Source organism: Pristiophorus japonicus, chromosome 3, assembly GCF_044704955.1.
Source record: "Pristiophorus japonicus isolate sPriJap1 chromosome 3, sPriJap1.hap1, whole genome shotgun sequence".
NCBI lineage: Eukaryota > Metazoa > Chordata > Chondrichthyes > Pristiophoridae > Pristiophorus > Pristiophorus japonicus.
Window position 1 is genome coordinate 38043576 of NC_091979.1, and position 20821 is coordinate 38064396.

General features: G+C 43.0%; 1 protein-coding gene across 6 annotated transcripts in view; it reads left to right on the top strand.

Moving 5' to 3' along the window:
- Nucleotides 1-20821, top strand: part of ptpn4a (protein tyrosine phosphatase non-receptor type 4a) — a 287492-nt gene that overhangs the window by 180422 nt on the left and 86249 nt on the right. For all 6 annotated transcript variants that reach the window (XM_070875277.1, XM_070875279.1, XM_070875282.1 and 3 more), the window contains 3 exons: nucleotides 5752-5815; nucleotides 14200-14372; nucleotides 16693-16761. In XM_070875277.1, the coding sequence (XP_070731378.1) occupies nucleotides 5752-5815; nucleotides 14200-14372; nucleotides 16693-16761 (306 nt within the window). The remainder of the gene's footprint in view (nucleotides 1-5751; nucleotides 5816-14199; nucleotides 14373-16692; nucleotides 16762-20821) is intronic.

Below are 20821 nucleotides of genomic sequence, written 5' to 3' on the forward strand. Positions count from 1 at the left end.
TGGCAGACAGGAAGCGAAGAGTAGGAGTAAATGGATATTTTTCAGAATGGCAGGCAGTTACTAGTGGGGTACCGCAAGGTTCTGTGCTGGGGCCCCAGCTGTTTACATTGTACATTAATGATTTAGACGAGGGGATTAAATGTCGTATCTCCAAATTTGCGGATGACACTAAGTTGGGTGGCAGTGTGAGCTGCGAGGAGGATGCTAATGAGGCTGCAGAGTGACTTGGATAGGTTAGGTGGGTGGGCAAATGCATGGCAGATGAAGTATAATGTGGATAAATGTGAGGTTATCCACTTTGGTGGTAAAAACAGAGAGACAGACTATTATCTGAATGGTGACAGATTAGGAAAAGGGGAGGTGCAACGAGACCGGAGTGTCATGGTACATCAGTCATTGAAGGTTGGCATGCAGGTGCAGCAGGCGGTTAAGAAAGCAAATGGCATGTTGGCCTTCATAGCGAGGGCATTTGAGTACAGAGGCAGGGAGGTGTTACTACAGTTGTGCAGGGAATCGGTGATGCCACACCTGGAGTATTGTGTACAGTTTTTGGTCTCCTAACTTGAGGAAAGACATTCTTGCTATTGAGGGAGTGCAGCGAAGGTTCACCAGACTGATTCCCGGGATGGCGGGACTGATATCAAGAAAGACTGGATCAACTGGGCTTGTATTCACTGGAGTTCAGAAGAATGAGAGGGGGTCTCATAGAAACGTTTAAAATTCTGACGGGTTTAGACAGGTTAGATGTAGGAAGAATGTTCCCAATGTTGGGGAAGTCCAGAACCAGAGGTCACAGTCTAAGGATATGGGGTAAGCCATTTAGGACCGAGATGAGGAGGAACTTCTTCACCCAGAGAGTGGTGAACCTGTGGAATTCTCTACCACAGAAAGTTGTTGAGGCCAATTCACTAAATATATTCAAAAAGGAGTTAGATGTCGTCCTTACTACTAGGGGGATCAAGGGGTATGGTGAGAAAGCAGGAATGGAGTACTGAAGTTGCATGTTCAGCCATGAACTCATTGAATGGCGGTGCAGGCTCGAAGGGCCGAATGGCCTACTCTTGCACCTATTTTCTGTTTCTGTGACTTCTATGACCCATTCTGAAAACTACTTGAAACCACACTATTATTGAATTAGTGGTTTCATCACAACTTAAGCAAACAGTATGGATCATAAAATAATTCCTGTCGTATTAAGTGCAAATGAGCAGTACAGTTGCAAAAAACCTGGTTATCAATTAACCATTTCCCATACATCGGGGGCCTCCTATCAACAAGGGCAGACATTGATGATGAGGTTCAACACTGCTTCCAGTGTGCAAGTGCAGCCTTTGGCCGCCTGAGGAAAAGTGTTCGAAGACTAGGCTCTCAAACATGCCACCAAGCTCATGGTCCACAGGGCTGTAGTAATACCTACCCTCCTGTTTTGCTCCGATACGTGGACCATGTACAGTAGACACAAGTTGCTGGAGAAATACCACCAACGATGTCTCCAAGATCCTGCAAATCCCCTGGGACGACCGATGCACCAACGTTGGCGTCCTCGACCAGGCCAACATCCCCAGCATCGAAGCAGTGACCACACTCTATCAGCTCCGCTGGGCAGGCCACATCATCCGCATGCCTGACACGGAACTCCCAAAGCAAGCGCTCTTCTCGGAGCCTCGACACGGCAAGCAAGCCCCAGGTGGGAAGAGAAAACGTTTCAAGGACACTCTCAAAGCCTCCTTGATAAAGTGCAACATCCCCACCGACACCTGGGAGTCCCTGGCCAAAGACCGTCCCAACTGGAAGAAGTGCATCCGGGAAGGCGCTGAGCACCTCGAGTCTCATCACCGAGAGCAGAAATCAAGCGCAGGCAGCGGAAAGAGCATGCGGCAAACCAGTCCCACCCACCCTTTCCCTCAACGACTATCTGTCCCACCTGTGACCGGGACTGTGGTTCTCGTATTGGACTGTACAGTCACCTAAGAACTCATTTTTAGAGTGGAAGCAAGTCTTCCTTGATTCCGTGGGACTGCCTATGAAGAAACACTACTTGGTACACCAGGATTTTACAATAAATGGGTACAGGTTAAAAGGAATCAAATGCAAATTTAGAGCAGATGTCATTTCTAACCTCTTGGTTCTTAAGTTTTTCCAATCAATAACCTGCCTGATTATGCAGCCTTACTTGGACTGGCTGCCTTGCAGATTTCTGTTTCAAAAATCTGACTGACTGCCTATGTCTCTCTCTAACTTCCTCAGTGCACAGCCAGAAAGGGATCAAAGACTTTCCAACAGAATGGTTGAGAGGTATTTTCCAATTGCCTAGTCGAAATAACAAATTGCGTATTAATAGTTTATGGAAGAGCAACATCAAAGCTAGCTCATTAGCATCATTGCTTACTTAGCTGAGGGATTTGGTAAAAACTTGCATGAAATACATGGTTTTAAAATGCATCCAAAGGTGACTTTTTCTGCCCAAAATAAAATCTTCTGCCACAGGAAGAATCGGAGGATCCTGAAATATAACGTGAGCTAATGGTGGTAACACATTTTATTTCTCTGATGCAATACAGTTGAGGTCCCACAAGTTTGGCAGCAAAGTTTAATATTTTGCTGGAGCAGGATATCTCGTGGCATGTCTTATATTTATTTGTGCGCATTTAGGTTTTTAAAAAAAAAAAAGTGCAAGCTGATTGTGGCACAGTGAGGGCAACAGGACATCTGGGACTTTGGTGAACGACAGGACCAACAGTCTCTCTTTTTAACCAATGAGATTAAAGGATTGAGAAATAAATAGTAAGGAGAAGGATAAATTAGAGTGGGTCCATTCAATGTAAAATCAGGTACAGAAAGAGAAATAGAGGGGGAAAGAAAGGAAAATAAAAATTTTTTTTTTACATTTTAAGTTTGACATTTTTAAAATCTCCTAAAACTATTCACAATCTGAAGGAATGAAACTACACACTTATAATTGTTTACTTTCTGGGCAAGAAAACTAAAGGTCCTGTTACAGACTGGTCAATCTCTGCTAATGTGTCCAGGCTAGAATTCAGACGACTTTTAAATGGGAGTCAAACACTCCAGAGCAGGAGCGATTAGAAATGTAATGTTGTATGGGTAGTTATGCTGCAAATTACTTAGACTTAACTTTCTCTGGCGAGTTTAATGGACAATTAATGTGCAAATGCAGCAACTTCATGAAAAGCATGGGGTGATTAAACACGCAATGACATTTTCGGCCAGCAATTTGTGGCGATTCGTACTTCATGGGGTATCTCTTGCTCATTACAAGTTGCTGGCTGACTTGCATAATAATGGTTTTAAACATCGTTCAGTCACCATTACCTTTTCAGCAAAATTTAGCCCACTATATGATTCCAACATTCACATTTTTAACAGTTTTGTAGTCATTTCTACTAGATCGTAGATGGAATAATTCAACTCAGCAGACTGGATTTGCCGTATAAGCACCTCTTTTCAAATTTGGTTTTATTCTACTTCTTTCCATTACCTCATTTATTTTACTTGCACCTATTCTCTCCACCCCTGCCCCCCCACCCCCCCTTCAAAAAAAACCTCCCCTCAAGTCCTTGTTTTGACTCGACAGTTGTGAAAACTAACAGTCCTATTACAGACTGATCAATCTCTGCTAATGTGTCCAGGCTAGAATTCAGACTTCTTTTAGATGGGAGTCAAACACTCCAGAGCAGGAACTATTAGAAATGTAATCTTTTACTTTAAAAATGTACATGTACTAAAGCAGAGGGCCTTGTAGGCATCCATAGGATTTTGCTTTCATTTACTCCAGAGACTTGAACACACAAATCTAGGCTGACACTCCAGTGCAGTACCAAGGGAGTGTTGTACTGTCGAAGGTGCCATCTTTCAGATGGAACATTAAACCAAAATCCTGCCTGCTCTCAGGTGGATGTAAAAGATCCTGTGACACTATTTTGAAGAGCAGGGGAATTATCCTTGGTATATTTATCCCTCAATCAACATCACTAAAACAGATTATCTGGCCATTATCACATTGCTGTTTGTGGGAGCTTGCTGTGTGCAAGTTTGCTGCTTTTCCTACATTACAACAGTGACTACAATTCCAAAAAGTACTTCATTGGCAGTAGAATGCTTTGGGACTTCCGGTGGTCGTGAAAGGCTTTCTTTCAGTGTGTGTAACTGTAATACATTAAGTCATCCTGTGAATGTTTATTTCAATTATAGAACATTGTACAGATTATAGAAATGTATTGAACCACAACAGTTTCTTCAAAGTTTGTATTAGTGTCCAACTTAAATGTATTTAATAATTGAGACATGCTTAGGCAGGTTAAAACTGTTTTAATTATGTGAAAATGTTAATTTGCAGACTTGTGGTTTCACGCCAATAACTACACTCCTAAATATAAATGACCCAAATTGTGTACAATCAACTACAGCATAAAGCCTCTATCACGAGTTTTGCCATCTTCCCAACCAAATAAACATGAGTTGATTCTGTGCATCGTCTCAGTCATGATGTAAATATACACAACTGACTCCATCTTCATTCTCGGGCCTGCTGCATGCAGATGCTGATTATGAATACTAATCAATTACATGCTGCCACTGAATGTGTGTCTTTTCTAAATTAATTTACATTGCATCGCTAAAGATTCCACATCCATTCTAGGCATTGTCATTTTCCAATATCAGATCCTTTGTGCATGCACAGTAAAATTATGTTTAATGTATACTTTCAACTCCAAACATGTACATTTGCAGCCAAGTCTAAATCAGATGTTAATATCAGATCACTCATGACTTCGATTGAGGTGTAAAAATGCCTTTTTAAAAAAGTGTACAGTATTAGTTCCCTTGTCCACATATTGCAAAGAATTCTAATTACATCCTGATTTGCTTAGTTGTTTCTGCGAGATAGAAAAAAAAGTTATGTTGATATCATTGGGTGAAACTGGGCTGAATTACCAACGGGAGCTGAATTAATGAATTAATCATTAAACCAAAGCACTGCAGTGTTCATGTTAATTCATTTTTCCCCTTGGTAATTTTTACCATGGCTGCTCTGATAGTTTGTTTTTAAAGCAGTTTTCAAAATTAATCCAACATTTGTCAGTGGTAGCATTCTCACCTCTAACTCAGAAGGCCATGCGTTCAAGCCCCACTCCAGGACTTGAGCACATATCTCGGCTGATCTACATTGCGGCACTGGAGGAACACTGAACTGTTGGAGGTGCCATTTTTCAGGTGAGTTCACGGTCCTGTCTGGCCTCTCGGATGTAAAAGATCCCATGGCCAATGTTCCCTTTTAAGCTGTGCGGCTGTCTGGAGCTCTCGTGCAGGCCGCTTGCCGGCTTTAAAATAGGAAAAACCCGGGCACCTGAGGAAATTTGAATGTGCAGCGCAGCCTGTTAAAATAGCCACACAAAGAAAGATTAAAGCGTACATTCCCTGTGGCACTATTCAAAGAAGAGCAGGAGAGTCCTCAGTGTCCTGGCCAACATTTTTCCTTTTAACCAATGCAACTAAAATGGTTTAATGAGTCACTTGTGGGACCTTGCAAATTGACTTCCACGTTTTCCTACATTTTACAACATTGATTGCATTTCAAAAGTAATTAATTGACTGCGAAGCACTTTGGGATATCCAGCAGTTGTAAAAGGTGCTATATAAATGCACCTTTTTTCTTTTTTTAAGGAGTAATACTCCTTGAGACATTATTTGTTGAAATATTGCTAATGCTAAATATTTCCTTTCTCACAGGTTGAAGATTGTAAAAATATCATTTAAATGCAAACAGTTCTTCATTCAACTTAGAAGAGAATTGGTAAGTAACCTCTTTGTACTTTGTACTGTATCTAGCCTGAAATGGCTTCAAGGAGGAATCAAAGATGAGTAGTAGATCTTAATGTGTGTTACTGATTACCCTGTGCACACTTGAATACAAATCTGTGTGTAGTCATATATTGCGTTATACTTCAAACTGGTTTAGAACTGCTTTGTGAGTTTTAATGCTCACTAGACGTCCAATAGCTAAATGGATGTAAATGTGAGCATTTGAGGGGGACATATGGCCCTCAATACTATGCATGAAACGAAGCTATGCAAAAACATTGGACAGGATGCAGTTATAATGCCTTGTGCATCATGATAAGAGACTCCTTACACACTAGGTGCCATGTAGTCGTCTTGGAGAGGCGAAATAACAGATCAAAAACTCAAATAGGGAAAAGAAAGCCCCCCTCCAATCTCTAGGTAATCAACATGAGTCCAGGGCATCACATTGACCATGATTTATTATTTGATCATCATAGGCAATCCCTCGGGGTCGAGGAAGACTTGCTTCCACTCTTAGCATGAGTTCTTAGGTGGCTGTACAGTCCAATACGAGAACCACAGTTTCTGTCACAGGTGGGACAGATAGCCGTTGAGGGAAAAGGTGGGCAGGGAGCCTGGTTCGCCGCACGCTCCTTCTGCCTGCGCTTGATTTCTGCATGTTCTCGGCGACGATACTCGAAGAGCTCAGCGCCCTCCTGAATGCACTTCCTCCACTTCGGGTGGTCTATGGCCAAGGACTCCCAGGTATCATTGGGGATGTCGCACTTTATCAGGGAGGCTTTGAGGGTATCCTTGTAATGTTTCCTCTGCCCGCCTTTGGCTCGTTTGCTGTGGACGAGTTCAGAGTAGAGCGCTTGCTTTGGGAGTCTCGTGTCTGGCATGTGAACTATGTGGCCTGCCCAGCGGAGCTGATCAAGTGTTGTCAGTGCTTCAATGCTGCGGATGTTGGCCTGGACGAGGACGCTAATGTTTGTGCGTCAGTCCTCCCAGGGGATTTGCAGGATCTTGCAGAGACATCGCTGGTGGTATTTCTCCAGCGACTTGAGGTGTCTTGCTGTACATGGTCCATGTTTCTGAGCCATACAGGAGGGTGGGTATTACTACAGCCCTGTAGACCATGAGTTTGGTGACAGTTTTGAGGGACTGTTCTTCAAACACACTTCCTCGGGCAGCCGAAGGCTGCACTGGCGCACTGGAGGTGATGTTGAATCTCATCAATGCCTGCTCTTGTTGATGGGAGGCTCCTGAGATGGGGGAAGTGGTCCACCTTGTACAGGGCCACGCCATGGATCTTGATGTTTGGGGGGGCAGTGCTGTGCGGCAAGGTCAGGCTGGTGTAGGACCTTTGTCTTACTAATGTTTAGTGGAAGGCCCATGCTTTCATACACCTCGGTAAAAACGTCGACTATGTCCTGGAGTTCAGCCTCTCTGTGCACAGACGCAGGCGTCGTCCGCGTACTGTAGCTCGACGAACCACTGGGAAAGTCGTCGCTAGAGTCGTCCTCAATCGTCTTCTCCCCGTGGCCGAGGAGCTTCTCCCAGAGTTGCAGTGCGGATTTCGTCCCCTCTGGGACACAACGGACATGATTTTTGCAGCAAGGCAGCTGCAGGAAAAATGCAGGGAGCAGCGCCAGCCCTGATACATGGCTGCCTTTGACTTTACAAAAGCCTTTAACACTGTCAACCGCGATGGTCTATGGCGCGTCCTCCTCCGTTTCGGATGCCCCCAAAAGTATGTCGCCATACTCCGCCTGTTCCACGGCAACATTCAAGCCGTGATCCTTAACAACGGATCCATCACAGACCCAATTTTTGTCCGGACCAGGGTCAAGCAGGGCTTCGTCATTGCCCCAACCCTCTTCTCAATCTTCCTCGCTGCCATGCTCCACCTCACAGTTGATAAGCTCCCCGCTGGAGTGGAGCTAAACTACAGAACCAGTGGGAAGCTGTTCAACCTTCGCCGTCTCCAGGCCAAGTCCAAGACCACTCCAACCTCTGTCGTCGAGCTACAGTATTATTTGATACCTACCTCTTGTATGATGCAATCTCTGCCCCAGACAGGAACGGATCCACATTAGTCTTGAAGGAATACATTTAATCAACATTATCGGCACAAGTCAGCAACTTATTCCATAGCTCTTTCATGCTATTCTCTGGGAGAAAAACCACCGGGTAACATCTAACCTATTCCTTCCTTTGCAAAATTGATGCGCGGAAACCCTGGTCCTCCCCAAACTGCCTCATTGTGTGTGCGCTGAAAAATTGTCAATCTCGTTCTTTCAATTTTTTTATAGACTTCAGTCAAACTTCCCCTGAGTTTACGCTTCTCTAGTATATGGACCCAGCATTTTAAGCCTATCTGGGGCGTGAAGGTGTTTTAACCTGTGAATCATTCTCAGATTCTTCTGAAACTTATCCAAAGCCTCACTATCACCCACCATATGAGGGGACCAAAACTGGACACCGTGTTCTAAATGAGTCTTAGCCAAGGTATAGAAATGAATAATCTTGGACATTAGAAAACATACGTATGGCCTGGGTTTTTTGCTTGCCAAGTCTGTACTATTCTACTCATTCACTTTAATGGACAGAAAATCTGAGTGTAGAAGCAGAAAACCCTGACCAATATGTCCAAAATACACGTAAGTGGAACACCTAGCTATTTGAGGGTATGACTTAAATTAATAAAATGAGTTTGAATATCAATTATGGGCTTTGTGTGTTGTCTTGCTAAAAGATGAGGTATTTAACCTTTCACTTTCAATTATTTATACTGCTGTTGTGCAGTTGACTGCACAAACCAGACTCCGTATTGATGGGCAGTAGAGAAGTGATTTAGGAGGCACACAAGAAGAATTGATGTGTAATATGAGATACCAAACTACAGAAAACAAAATGCAAGATACTTTATCCATGTATACACTTGAAGAATTGTATCTCTGCAAATTGAATATTTGTGTAGCTGAATGCATCATACAAGAGCATTATTTTCGGGCAGAGTTTTAGTACTGTTGGGCTGTGTGTATGTTTGTTGGTGTTATTTGTATTGTGCTTTAAAGTGGTTCACAACATTTTTGGCAACCTTGATTTGAAGTGGGTAAAACTAAAATGCACTTGTTTACACTGAACAAACCCACTTTGGCACCAATTTTGCTACTTGAATGCTAAGACCATTTACAGGTTGACCCACTCTTATCCGGCACACTCTTGTCCGGCACCATTCATGGTGCATGAGCATTTAATTTTTTTTCGTACTCCAATATTCTCTGCTCTCCTGAAGACGGAGACTCCTTCCTCGGTCTGATTCTGAAGGCACTGATTGCCTAAGTGACCTTGAGGGTAGGTATTAAAGTTGGTTGGGGGGGGGGGGGAGGGGAAGAGAGAGAGAGAGGTTCATATATATATATATGTTAAGTTATTTTATTTCCTGCTGCTGTCGACGCTCCCTCTGGGGGCTGGCCGTGTCCTCGGGCTGGCCGCTCCTCCCCCTCCCCTCCCCACTACCCTTGGCGCTCTGCCAAACAAAAAGAAAATACCTCCATTACTTGGAGATCGTGGTGATGGGGGGGGTGGGCAGTGGATCACGGGGTCAGGGATATCTGTATCGGGGCTGGCTGGTTGGGGGCTGGCAGTTGTAAAAGCCGGTAGAACATGTGACCTCCCCTCGTCCAGCAAAATCCCTTATCCGGCACAGGCCAGGTCCTGAGAGTCGGATAAGGGAGGTTCAACCTGTAATTGTATTAAGAGTACATTAACTGTAAAATTCGTGTTTGGCATGATTATTTGATCAAATGTTGCAAAAGCTTTTTAAGTGTTGCCATTTTCTGGTTCTAGTTGGTGACTAGAGAAATATGATGGCTCTGCAAATGTTAGTCTTCCGAAATAATTGCTGTACCGTATAGAATGGAAGCAATCTTAAAAATATATATTTCTGCTAATTGCAATTAAATATTTCTGGCAGCAGTAACAGTCTTTTTTGATTCCTTAATGAATTGGAGAGAATTTTCCCCTTGTGCCTTGTACTACATTGTTGAGTAGTAGGTCTGTGATGCTCAAACTGGAGGTTCTCCACGTATGCTCCAAATCTCAGTTGGAAAATTAAAATAGCTCACATGGCATTGCTGAACTGCAATCATTTCCAGGGCCCAGTCTCTGTCAAAAGGTTGTATGCACCTAGAAGAATTGAAGACTGGGAAGAAATTGCATGAAAAATAGGGTAAAATAAAATGTTTTATTTAAACCAATTTATCTGATCAAATCCCAGTTGGAATAGTGAACGATACTGTGCATGATTTGATTTTGAAGAACAATTCAGTATCAAGCCCCACTGAGTCACTAGATGGCATTGTGCCTTTATCAAAACAATAACCAAATTCTTGAAATATCTTGCTGAGTGAGATTTGTTCACCTTGTGTTGTCATGTGCAGGGTGATGCATCATTATGTAATCTATAAATGGGAATAGCCATCAGCCAATTTAAGTTGTACGACATTCTAGCCTGTAGATGAAGGCTGCGCTCTGAGACTAAAATCTATAGCACTGCTCAACTTTAATGTGTTATAACCAGAAACTCGGCAAATCTTATTTTACAATTAGAGCTAATACATGTCCAACACCAGTAATTTCTTGTGAAATTCAATCACTTAATAATGAATATTGCAGATTTAAGATAATTTGGTAACTGTTGATGACCATTGTATTTTGATAGAACATTAATTTTGCTCTGTGATCTATTGAATTGTTTTCTAATCTAATAGTTTATACATCATTATAATTGAAACATGATGTTTCACGCGGGGCTATTATCAGTAATTGATTGGCATGCACTAGTGTCGGAATTATGAGCTGTGCATGTTAATACACTGATGGTGAGGCCTTGCTTGCTTGGCCTGTGTCCTATGAATATGATGCTGAATTGGCAGCAGTTGTAATGGATCTGTTGTAATTTGTTCTATACAAATCCACACACCAAGATCTATGTTGGTGACGTACTTAGTTTGGTGAGATTTATAGTTTTTCTTTTAAAAGGTAGTCCTTGAAGAAATTCTACAATCATTTTCTTTAAAACGCTTATTTTTTACAAAGCATCATGCAAATTGTGACCAGATATGACTACATCTGCAGAGTATGATCTGACCAATTTAAAATTTTAATCATCTTTAGATTTTGTTCAATAATGCTATTGCATGCCTAAAGTATTATAGTTTTTTTTTTACAAAGCAAAGTATGGGAATGAATACCAAAAACTATAAGCACATCCCTAGATAAAGTACAGCACTTAGTACTGAAACAATTCAATTTTAATATTTTAATGTCCCTGTGTTGGCCCATTTCAAAGGGCTAACTGTACTTGAGTGATTGCTGGGTGTATATCCCTCTGTAATCTATTTAAAGACTCCGCATATGTAATGCCAGTTTTTTGGGGCAGAGGCATTCGAATCTGGCAAGCACTCTGAGAAGAGATGGACAGAAAGCCGATAGACAATCTTTGGTCATAGAGAGTGCATCAACAAATCTATTTTCTAGAACAAGCATGCTGCCATGGATCAATCCCCTATCGTGTTGGATCCACATGTTCACTACTTTGTGTAACCTTTTTATTCACTTCAAACGATCTCTGGAACTAAGCATTTCATTTCAGAGATAGAGATTATTTTTATTTTTATTCGTTCATGGGATGTGGATGTCGCTGGTGAGGCCAGTATTTATTGCCTAATTGCCCTCGAGAAGATGGTGTACTGGAACAGCTTGGCTAAAGGCACGGCTAGTTCTGGAGCTCAAGTCTTCAGCACGACAGCCGAGATGCTGCAGTCCATGTGGTGAAGGTCTCCTCTCTGCTGTTAGGGAGGGAGTTCCAGGATTTTGACCCAGCGACGACGATATATTTCCAAGTCAGGATGGGGTATGACTTGGAGGAGAACATGAATGCTGGAAATACACAGCAGGTTCATCAGTATTTCGTGATATCAAGAAACAGCTGAGTGCACTGGATACAGAAAAGGCTATGGGCCCTGACAACATATCAGCTGTCATGCTGAAGACTTGTGCTCCAGAACTGCGCCTCTAACCAAGCTGTTCCAGTATAGCTACAACACTTGCATCTATCCAACAATGTGGAAAACTGCCCTAGTATGTCCTGTCCACAAAAAGCAGGACAAATCCAATCCGGCCAATGACCGCCCCATCAATCTACTCAATCAACAACAAAGTGATGGAAGGTGTCGTCGACAGTGCTATCAAATATCACTTATTCACCAATAACCTGCTCACCAATGCTCAGTTTGGGTTCCGCCAGGACCACTCAACTCCAGACCTCATTACAGCTTTGATCCAAACATGGACAAAAGAGCTGAATTGGTGAGGTGAGAGTGACTGCCCTTGACATCAAGGCAGCATTTGACCAAGTGTGGCACCAAGGAGCCCCAGTAAAACTGAAGTTAATGGGAATCAAAGGGGAAAACTCTTGACTGGCTGGAGTCATACCTAGCACGAAGGAAGATGGTTGGAGGTCAATCATCACGGCCCTCGGACATTGCTGCAGGAGTTTCTCAGGGCAGTGTCCTAGACCCAGTCATCTTCAGATGCTTCATCAAGGTCAGAAGTGGGGATGTTCGCTGATGACTGTACGGTGTTCAGTGCTATTCACAACTCCTCAAATAATGAAGCAGTCCATGCCTGCATGCAGCAAGACCTGGGATGCCATTCAGGCTTGGGCTGATAAGTGGCAAGTAACATTCGTGCCAGGTAATGACTATCCAACAAGCAGGAATCTAACCATTGCCAAATCCCCCACCATCAACATCCATTGACCAGAAACTTAACTGGACCAGCCACATAAATACTGTGGCAACAAGAGCAGGTCAGAGGCTGTGTATTTCACAGCTTGTACCTTCCCCAAAGCCTTTCCACCATCTACAAGGCACAAGTCAGGAGTGTGATGGAATATTCTTCACTTGCCTAGATGAGTGCAGCTCCAACAACACTCGAAGCTCGACATCATCCAGGACAAAGCAGCATGCTTGATTGGCACTCCCTCCATCACCGGCATACCGTGGCTGCAGTGTGTACCATCTATAAGATGCACTGCAGTAGCTCGCCAAGACGACTTCGGCAGCAACTCCCAATCCCGCAACCTCTAACACCTGGAAGGACAAGGGCAGCAGGTGCATGGGAACACCACCACCTCCACGTCCCTCCAAGAGTCTCTCCATCCTGACTTGGAGTTTATTGCTGTTCCTTCATTGTCGCTGGGTCAAAGTCCTGGAAATTCTCTTTCTTGCCCACCCCCCCTTAACAGCACTGTGGGAGTACCTTCACCACACGGACTGCAGTGGTTCAAGAAGGCGGCTCATCATCTCACAAGCAATTGGGGTGGGCAATAAATGCTGGCCTTGCCAGTGATACCCGCATCCCATGAATTAATTTTTTTTTAAGTATTTGCAAGAGACGGGTCAACATGTTGGCTGCAAGTTTCCTTTTAGTTAATTACAGCTAGCTAGACGGATGCTAATAAGCTTGAAGTTACTAAAGGAAAAGTACTTGCTTCCGAGGTAAACTTAACGACAGCTTCCGATGTGCTGGTCATTATCCTGGCCCCGTATCCCTCAATTCCCCACGCCCTCGTGTGCATCAAGCAAATAGCCTTGATACATTTAAAGGGGATGCTTGAAGCAGACAGGAGCGAGAAGGGAATAATGGGCATGGGGACAGGATGGGAAAAGGTGATTAGAGTGGGAGGAGGTTTGTGTGAAATGTAAACTTGCGATGATCAGTTGGGCCAAAAGACCGGTTTCACTGTTGGAGATGCTATGTAATTAGCTGCTTTAATATTGTTTGATGATGCACTGGTTGCTGATAGTGGGACTCGAGCAACACCAAAGTAAACCTGCCATATTCCCTGAAGCTGATGGGTCTTGCTGGTGGCCAGCCTGAGCCAATCGAACATGTTTACTTTAAGGTAGATGCCGACTGCACAAGACCAGTGCATTGGGAGCTGCTGGCACTAACACACTAAATCAATAAACTAGCTAATGTTGGGTTCTAGCCTTGTCCAGCATTATAGCCATGAGATTGGAGAATCTTAATGTTAAGGTGTTTTGCATTCTACACTGATGCCTGAAGTATACATTTATGAATACTTTTCAATTGATCTGTGCTCAAAACCCCAGAGTACTAATACTTTATTTGAGAGGGAGTGTAATTGGCCATTTACTACACAACTTTGTTGACTAATCATATTGCATCAGTGGAACTTTGTAAAAGAAAATTAAACACGTCTTTTCGGTTTCATGACATTGCTAACCAAACTGAACAGAGATGCTAAAGAAATATTTGTACTTGGTCACTTAACATTCTTAACTTTTTCCCTATCAGCATGACTCAAGAGAAACATTACTAGGGTTTAATATGGGGAACTACCGAGCTTGTAAGAATTTGTGGAAGGCTTGTGTGGAGCATCATACATTCTTCCGGCTAGAAAGACCAGTACCTCCACAGAAGAACTTTTTTGCACATTACTTTACATTGGGGTCAAAGTTCCGATACTGGTAAGTGCTAAAGATTTGTCACTTTTATTAGTTACAGGCAAAGCCATTAAGTTATACAGTAACGTGCAATGATTTTAGCTTTTATTTGGATTCACCATTTTTCAATTCATGAAACATATTGTTACGGTTTTTATTGCACAATAAAGCTTACTGGCAAAGCCTCTTGTCAGGTTATGGTCTTGCCTGGAGATATTTGCTGAAGCAAGTATTTCTTTATACTAATCAATGCTTTTAATTTCTTTGGGGTAGCTCAGCTCTTATTGCAACAGGTTGGGATCCTAATTGATTTTTTTGTGCTACATTTTTTTTTTAAATGGCGCTTCCTTTGCCACTCAAAAACCTGACCGGTCACACACACCAACTATAAAGCACGGTTCTCTTGTGGCTTAAATATTTTACAACTGTGTTCTCTCCTACACTTGCATCTAAATTTGTGCCCATGAACTTCAGTAAGACTGTTGAGAAGTTCAGAATTCCCTGCTGTATCAAGCAGTATGACTGCGCTGGGTGATGCAATCTTGTGTTTTATCAGCAAGCAATTGCTCCTTTCATGTCAGTATCTTGGATATCAAGGGATATGGGGATAGTGCAAGAAAGTAACGTTGAAGTCGATCATCAGCCAGGGGTACTGAGGTTGCATGTTCAGCCATGAACTCATTGAATGGCGGTGCAGGTTCGAATGGCCTACTCCTGCACCTATTTTCTATGTTTCTATGATATTGAATGGCAGAGCAGGCTCGAGGCAAGAATGATATACTCCTGCTCCTAATTCTTATGTTATGTTCTTAGCAAACCCAATCCAAGAAACTACATTGTGCATTTTTAGCATCTGACCATCTCAACATTTTATTTATGTCACAGTTGAACCCCTATATTAAAAGTTGTAGTTGTCCACTGCTGATAACCTTTGCTCCCCAAATTATAATGAACTAAGATATCCGTGTCTCAAGTTTTCAATTTGTATCTAATTGGATGATATTTTAACATTGACCAGTGTGTTGAATTATAAAAAAATTAAACCTTCCCACATAAACAGATGAACAAATACAATAGGCAGTGTTACGAGCAATGATGGCGCATCTGCATACTGGGATGTGGGGGGAGAGGGGAGAAAGGGAAGGGAAAGATTATGAAATCTGGATGCAAAATGTATAACAGCAGCAACAGCTTTGTTGCACTATAAGGGTAAGTTTTTAAATTATTCTTGTTTAATATAAACCCAAATTCCCAAAATAACAAAAGATTTTGGAATTGGTGGAGTGCCTGTTGCTGATTAATTGTTACAGAAACTATTACATTTTGAAAATGTCTATCCAAGTTTGTTTTCCAAATCATGCAATCATAGAAATTTATGGCACAGAAGGAGGCCATTCGACCCATGTCTGCTCCGGCTGAAAAAGAGCTAGTCAGCCAATTCCCACCTTTCAACTCTTGGTCTGTAGTCTTGTAGGTTACGGCACTTCAAGTGCATATCCAAGTACTTTTTAAATGTGATGAGCATTTCTGCCTCTACCACTCTTTCAGGCAGTGAGTTCCAGACCTCCTCACCACCCTCTGGGTGGAAGTCAATTAGTACTGCAAATTGCTCCACATGGTAGGAAACTAACTTTTATCTACTATTGGATCCAAGCTAGTGTTTAAACTTTCCATATATTCTATCAGTTCACAACCCAGTCTTCCATAAATTTTTACTGCATAATTTTACTGCAACTCAAATGTTAGATTGAAATATCCAGAGCTTTGTGGAGCAAAGCAGATCCTGAGAGAGGCCAACAGTATAGTCATGGTACAGATGCAACGTCGAGAATCTGGAATCCGGACCCACTGACACTACCCACCTCAGGCTAACGCCTACGACCTTGGGCCTCGCCTCTCCGCCGCTGCCCTTACCTCGGGGCCTCCTCGCCAGCTCACCCGAACACCACCTGGACGGACAGCTCCTCGGTGGGGACCCATCTCCCCGCCTCTTTTCTCCCCCCGCCCCCCCCCCCCCCCCCGACTTTGGCGTTCCGAAATCCGAAAATACCTGAATCTGGGCTCTGATTTCTGGATTCGTGACGATCGAAAGCCCGGGAATCCAGAATGGCCTCGGTCCCACTGTACTTGTGTCACTATTTAGTACTAAGTGCAATTCTTCTGCATACTGTTGACATGAATGTTTAGAAGTGGGACATTGTAAAATTCGTAAGTGCATCTTGCGTTTTCTTCTGGTATGACTAAGTTACAATAAAACTTGGAACATTAAAGCTTTGTCACAGCATTGTATTTTGAAGTGAGTTCAGTATATTAAGAAAAAATTGAATTTGATTTTTGTTTGCAGTGGGAGGACAGAAGTCCAGTCTGTGCAATATGGAAAAGAGAAAGCAAACAAAGACAGGGTATTTGCAAGGTATGATGTGACGTTTATTATTGTTTGTAATGGAATTTGGTTTTATTAAATAACGGAATGCTTATTAAATATTGGCATTGTAAGAGATCTGCATAAAAAAATATGTAATTGCTGCATAATTCGGATAATACTGTGCTGATGTCTGCATTAGAAATCTTTTGCATGGATTTGCTTATTTTATTTGGTAAAATGACAATCTAGTCAGTTGGTATGCCTGCTTTTCTTTTTTTTGTTACTGGAGATTAAATGGCCTGTGGTTCTTTTGCAAGCACATTTTTCAAATGAGCTAAAAATTCCTGGTTACAAAATCTTCAGAAGAGATAGTGGTCCAAAAAGCCGTGATACAAAAGGATGATATGGGAAATGATGCAAAAGCTGAATAGATTCTGTTAGAGCCTATTTCCATCTCTGGAATATTGCCTGTCACCGCCCCTGCCTCAGCTCATCTGCTGCTGAGACCTTCATTCATGTCTTTGTTACCTTGAGCCTCGACTATTTCAGCGCAGTCCTGGCCAGCCTAAAACATTCTACCATCCTTGAGGTTATCCAAAACTCTGCTGCCCTAAGTTGCACCATGTCCCGCTCATCCATCACCCCTGTGCGCTGACCTAAATTGACTCCGGGTTAAGCAACGCCTCAATTTTTAAAATTCTCATCCTTGTTTTCAAATCCCTCCATGGCCTCACCCTTCCCTATCTCTAATTTCCTTCAGTCCCACCAACCGTCCGAGGTATCTTCGCTCCTCTAATTCTGATCTCTTGAGCATTCCCGATTTATAATTGTTCTGGGGGAGGTGGGACCAGTACAAACCGGACAGTCTGCACCTGGGCAGGACCGGAACCAATGTCCTCGGCGGAATGTTTGCTAGTGTTGTTGGGGAGGAGTTAAACTAATATGACAGGGGTTGGGAACCTATGCAGAGAGACAGAGGGAAATAAAATGGGGGCAGAAGCAAAAGATATAAAAAGAAAAGTAAAAGTGGAGAGCAGAGAAACCCAAGGCAAAAAGGGCCACATTAGAGCAAAATTCTAAAAGAGCAAAGTGTGTTTAAAAAGTCAAGCATGCAGACTCTGTGCCTCAATGCAAGGAGTATTCGGAATAAGGTGGACGAATTAACTGCGCAGATAGCAGTTAACAGATATGATGTAATTGGCATGACCGAGACATGGCTCCAGGGTGACCAAGGCTGGGAACTCAACATCCAGGGGTATTCAACATTTAGGAACGATGGACAGAAAGGAAAAGGAGGTGGGGTGGCATTGCTGGTTAAAGAGGAAATTAATGCAATCGTAAGAAAGGACATTAACTTGGATGATGTGGAATCTGTATGAGTGGAGCTATGGAATACCAAAGGGCAGAAAACGCTAGTGGGAGTAGTGTACAGACCACCAAACAGTAGTAGTGAGGTTGGGGATAGCATTAAACAAGAAATTAGGGATGCGTGCAATAAAGGTACAGCAGTTACCATGGGTGACGTTAATCTACATATTGATTGGGCTCACCAAACTGGTAGCAATGCGGTGGAGGAGGATTTCCTGGAGTGTATTAGGGATGGTTTTCTAGACCAAAGTGTTGAGGAACCAACTAGAGGGCTAGCCATCCTAGACTGGGTGATGTGTAATAAGAAAGGACTCATTAGCAATTTTGTGCGTGGCACCTTGGAGAAGAGTGACCATAATATGGTAGAATTCTTTATTAAGCTGGAGAGTGACAGTTAATTCAGAGACTAGGGTCCTGAACTTAAGGAAAGGTAACTTCGATGGTATGAGATGTGAATTGGCTAGAATACACTGGCGAGTGATACTTAAAGGGTTGACGGTGGATAGGCAATGGCAAACATTTAAAGATCACATGGATGTACTTCAACAATTGTACATCCTTGTCTGGAGTAAAAAATAAAACTGGGAAGGTGGCTCAACCGTGGCTAACAAGCGAAGTTAGGATAGTGTTAAATCCAAGGAAGAGGCATATAAATTGGCCAGAAAAAGCAGCAAACCTGAGGAGGAGGACAAAAGGTTTAATTAGGAGGGGGAAAATAGAGTATGAGAGGATGCTTGCTGGGAACATAAAATCTGACTGCAAAAGCTTCTATAGATATGTGAAGAGAAAAAGATTAATGAAAACAAACGTAGGTCCCTTACAGTCAGATTCAGGTGAATTTATAATGGGGAACAAAGAAATGACGGACCAGTTAAACAAATACCTTCCGGAAATATTAGGGAACCAAGGGTCTCGTGAGAGGGAGGAACTAAAGGAAATCCTTATTAGGCAGGAAATTGTGTTAGGGAAATTGATGGGATTGAAGGCCGATAAATCCCCGGGGCCTGATAGTCTGCATCCCAGAGTATTTAAGGAGGTAGCCCTAGAAATAGTGGATGCATTGATGATGATCGACTCTGGATCGGTTCCTATGGACTGGAGGGTAGCTAATGTAACACCACTTTTTAAGAAAGGAGGGAGAGAGAAAATGGGTAATTAGAGACCGGTTAACCTGACATCAGTAGTGAGGAAAATGTTGGAATCAATTATTAAAGATGAAATAGCAGCACATTTGGAAAGCAGTGACTGGATCGGTCCAAGTCAGCATGGATTTATGAAAGGGGAATCATGCTTGACAAATCTTCCAGAATATTTTGAGGATATAACTGGTAGAGTGGACAAGGGAGAACCAGTGGATGTGGTGTATTTGGACTTTCAAAAGGCTTTTGACAAGGTCCCACACAAGAGATTGGTGTGCAAAATTAAAGCACGTGGTATTGGGGGTAATGTACTGACGTGGATAGAAAACTGGTTGGCAGACAGGAAGCAGAGAGTTGGGATAAACGGGTCCTTTTCAGAATGGCAGGTAGTGACTAGTGGGGTGCTGCAGGGCTTAGTGCTGGGACCCCAGCTATTTACAATATAAATTAATGATTTGGATGAGGGAATTGAGTGTAATATCTCCAAGTTTGCAGATGACACTAAGCTGGGTGGCGGTGTGAGCTTTGAGGAGGATGCTAAGAGGCTGCAGGGTGACTTGGATAGGTTAGCTGAGTGGGCAAACGCATGGCAGATGCAGGATAATGTGGATAAATGTGAGGTTATCCACTTTGGTGGCAAAAACACGAAGGCAGAATATTATCTGAATGGCGGCAGATTAGGAAAAGGGGAGGTGCAGCGAGACCTGGGTGTCATGGTACATCAGTCATTGAAAGTTGACATGCAGGTACAGCAGGCGGTGAAGAAGGCAAATGGGGATTTGAGTATAGGAGCAGGGAGGTCTTACTGCAGTTGTACAGAGCCTTAGTGAGGCCTCACCTGGAATATTGTGTTCAGTTTTGGTCCCTTAATCTGAGGAAGGGTGTTCTTGCTATTGAGGGAGTGCAGCGAAGGTTCACCCGACTGATTCTTGGGATGGCAGGACTGACCTATGAGGAGAGACTGGATCGACTGGGCCTGTATTCACTGGAGTTTAGAAGGATGAGGGGGGATCTCATCGAAACATTTTAAATTCTGACGGGACTGGACAGGTTAGATGCAGGAAGAATGCTCCCGATGTTGGGGAAGTCCAGAACTAGGGAACATAGTCTAAGGATAAGGGGTAAGCCATTTAGGACTGAGATGAGGAGAAACTTCTTCACTCAGAGTTGTTAACCGGTGGAATTCCCTACCGCAGAGAGTTGTAGATGCCAGTTCATTGGATATATTCAAAAGGGAGCTAGATGTGGCCCTTACGGCTAATGAGATCAAGGGAAATGGAGAGAAAGCAGGAAAGGGGTACTGAGGTGAATGATCAGCCATGATCTTATTGAATGGTGGTGCAGGCTCAAAGGGTCGAATGGCCTATTCCTGCACTTATTTTCTATTTCTATGTTCAACCATTGGTGGCCATGCCTTCAGCTGCCTAGGGCCTAGGCTCTGGAATTACCTCCTTAAATCTCTCCGCCTCTCTACCTCACTATCATCCTCCAAGACACTCCTTAAAATCTACCTCTGACCAAGCTTGTGGTCATCTGCCCTAATATCTCCCAATGTGACTCGGTGTCAAATTTTGTTTTATAATGCTCCTGTGCAGCGCCTT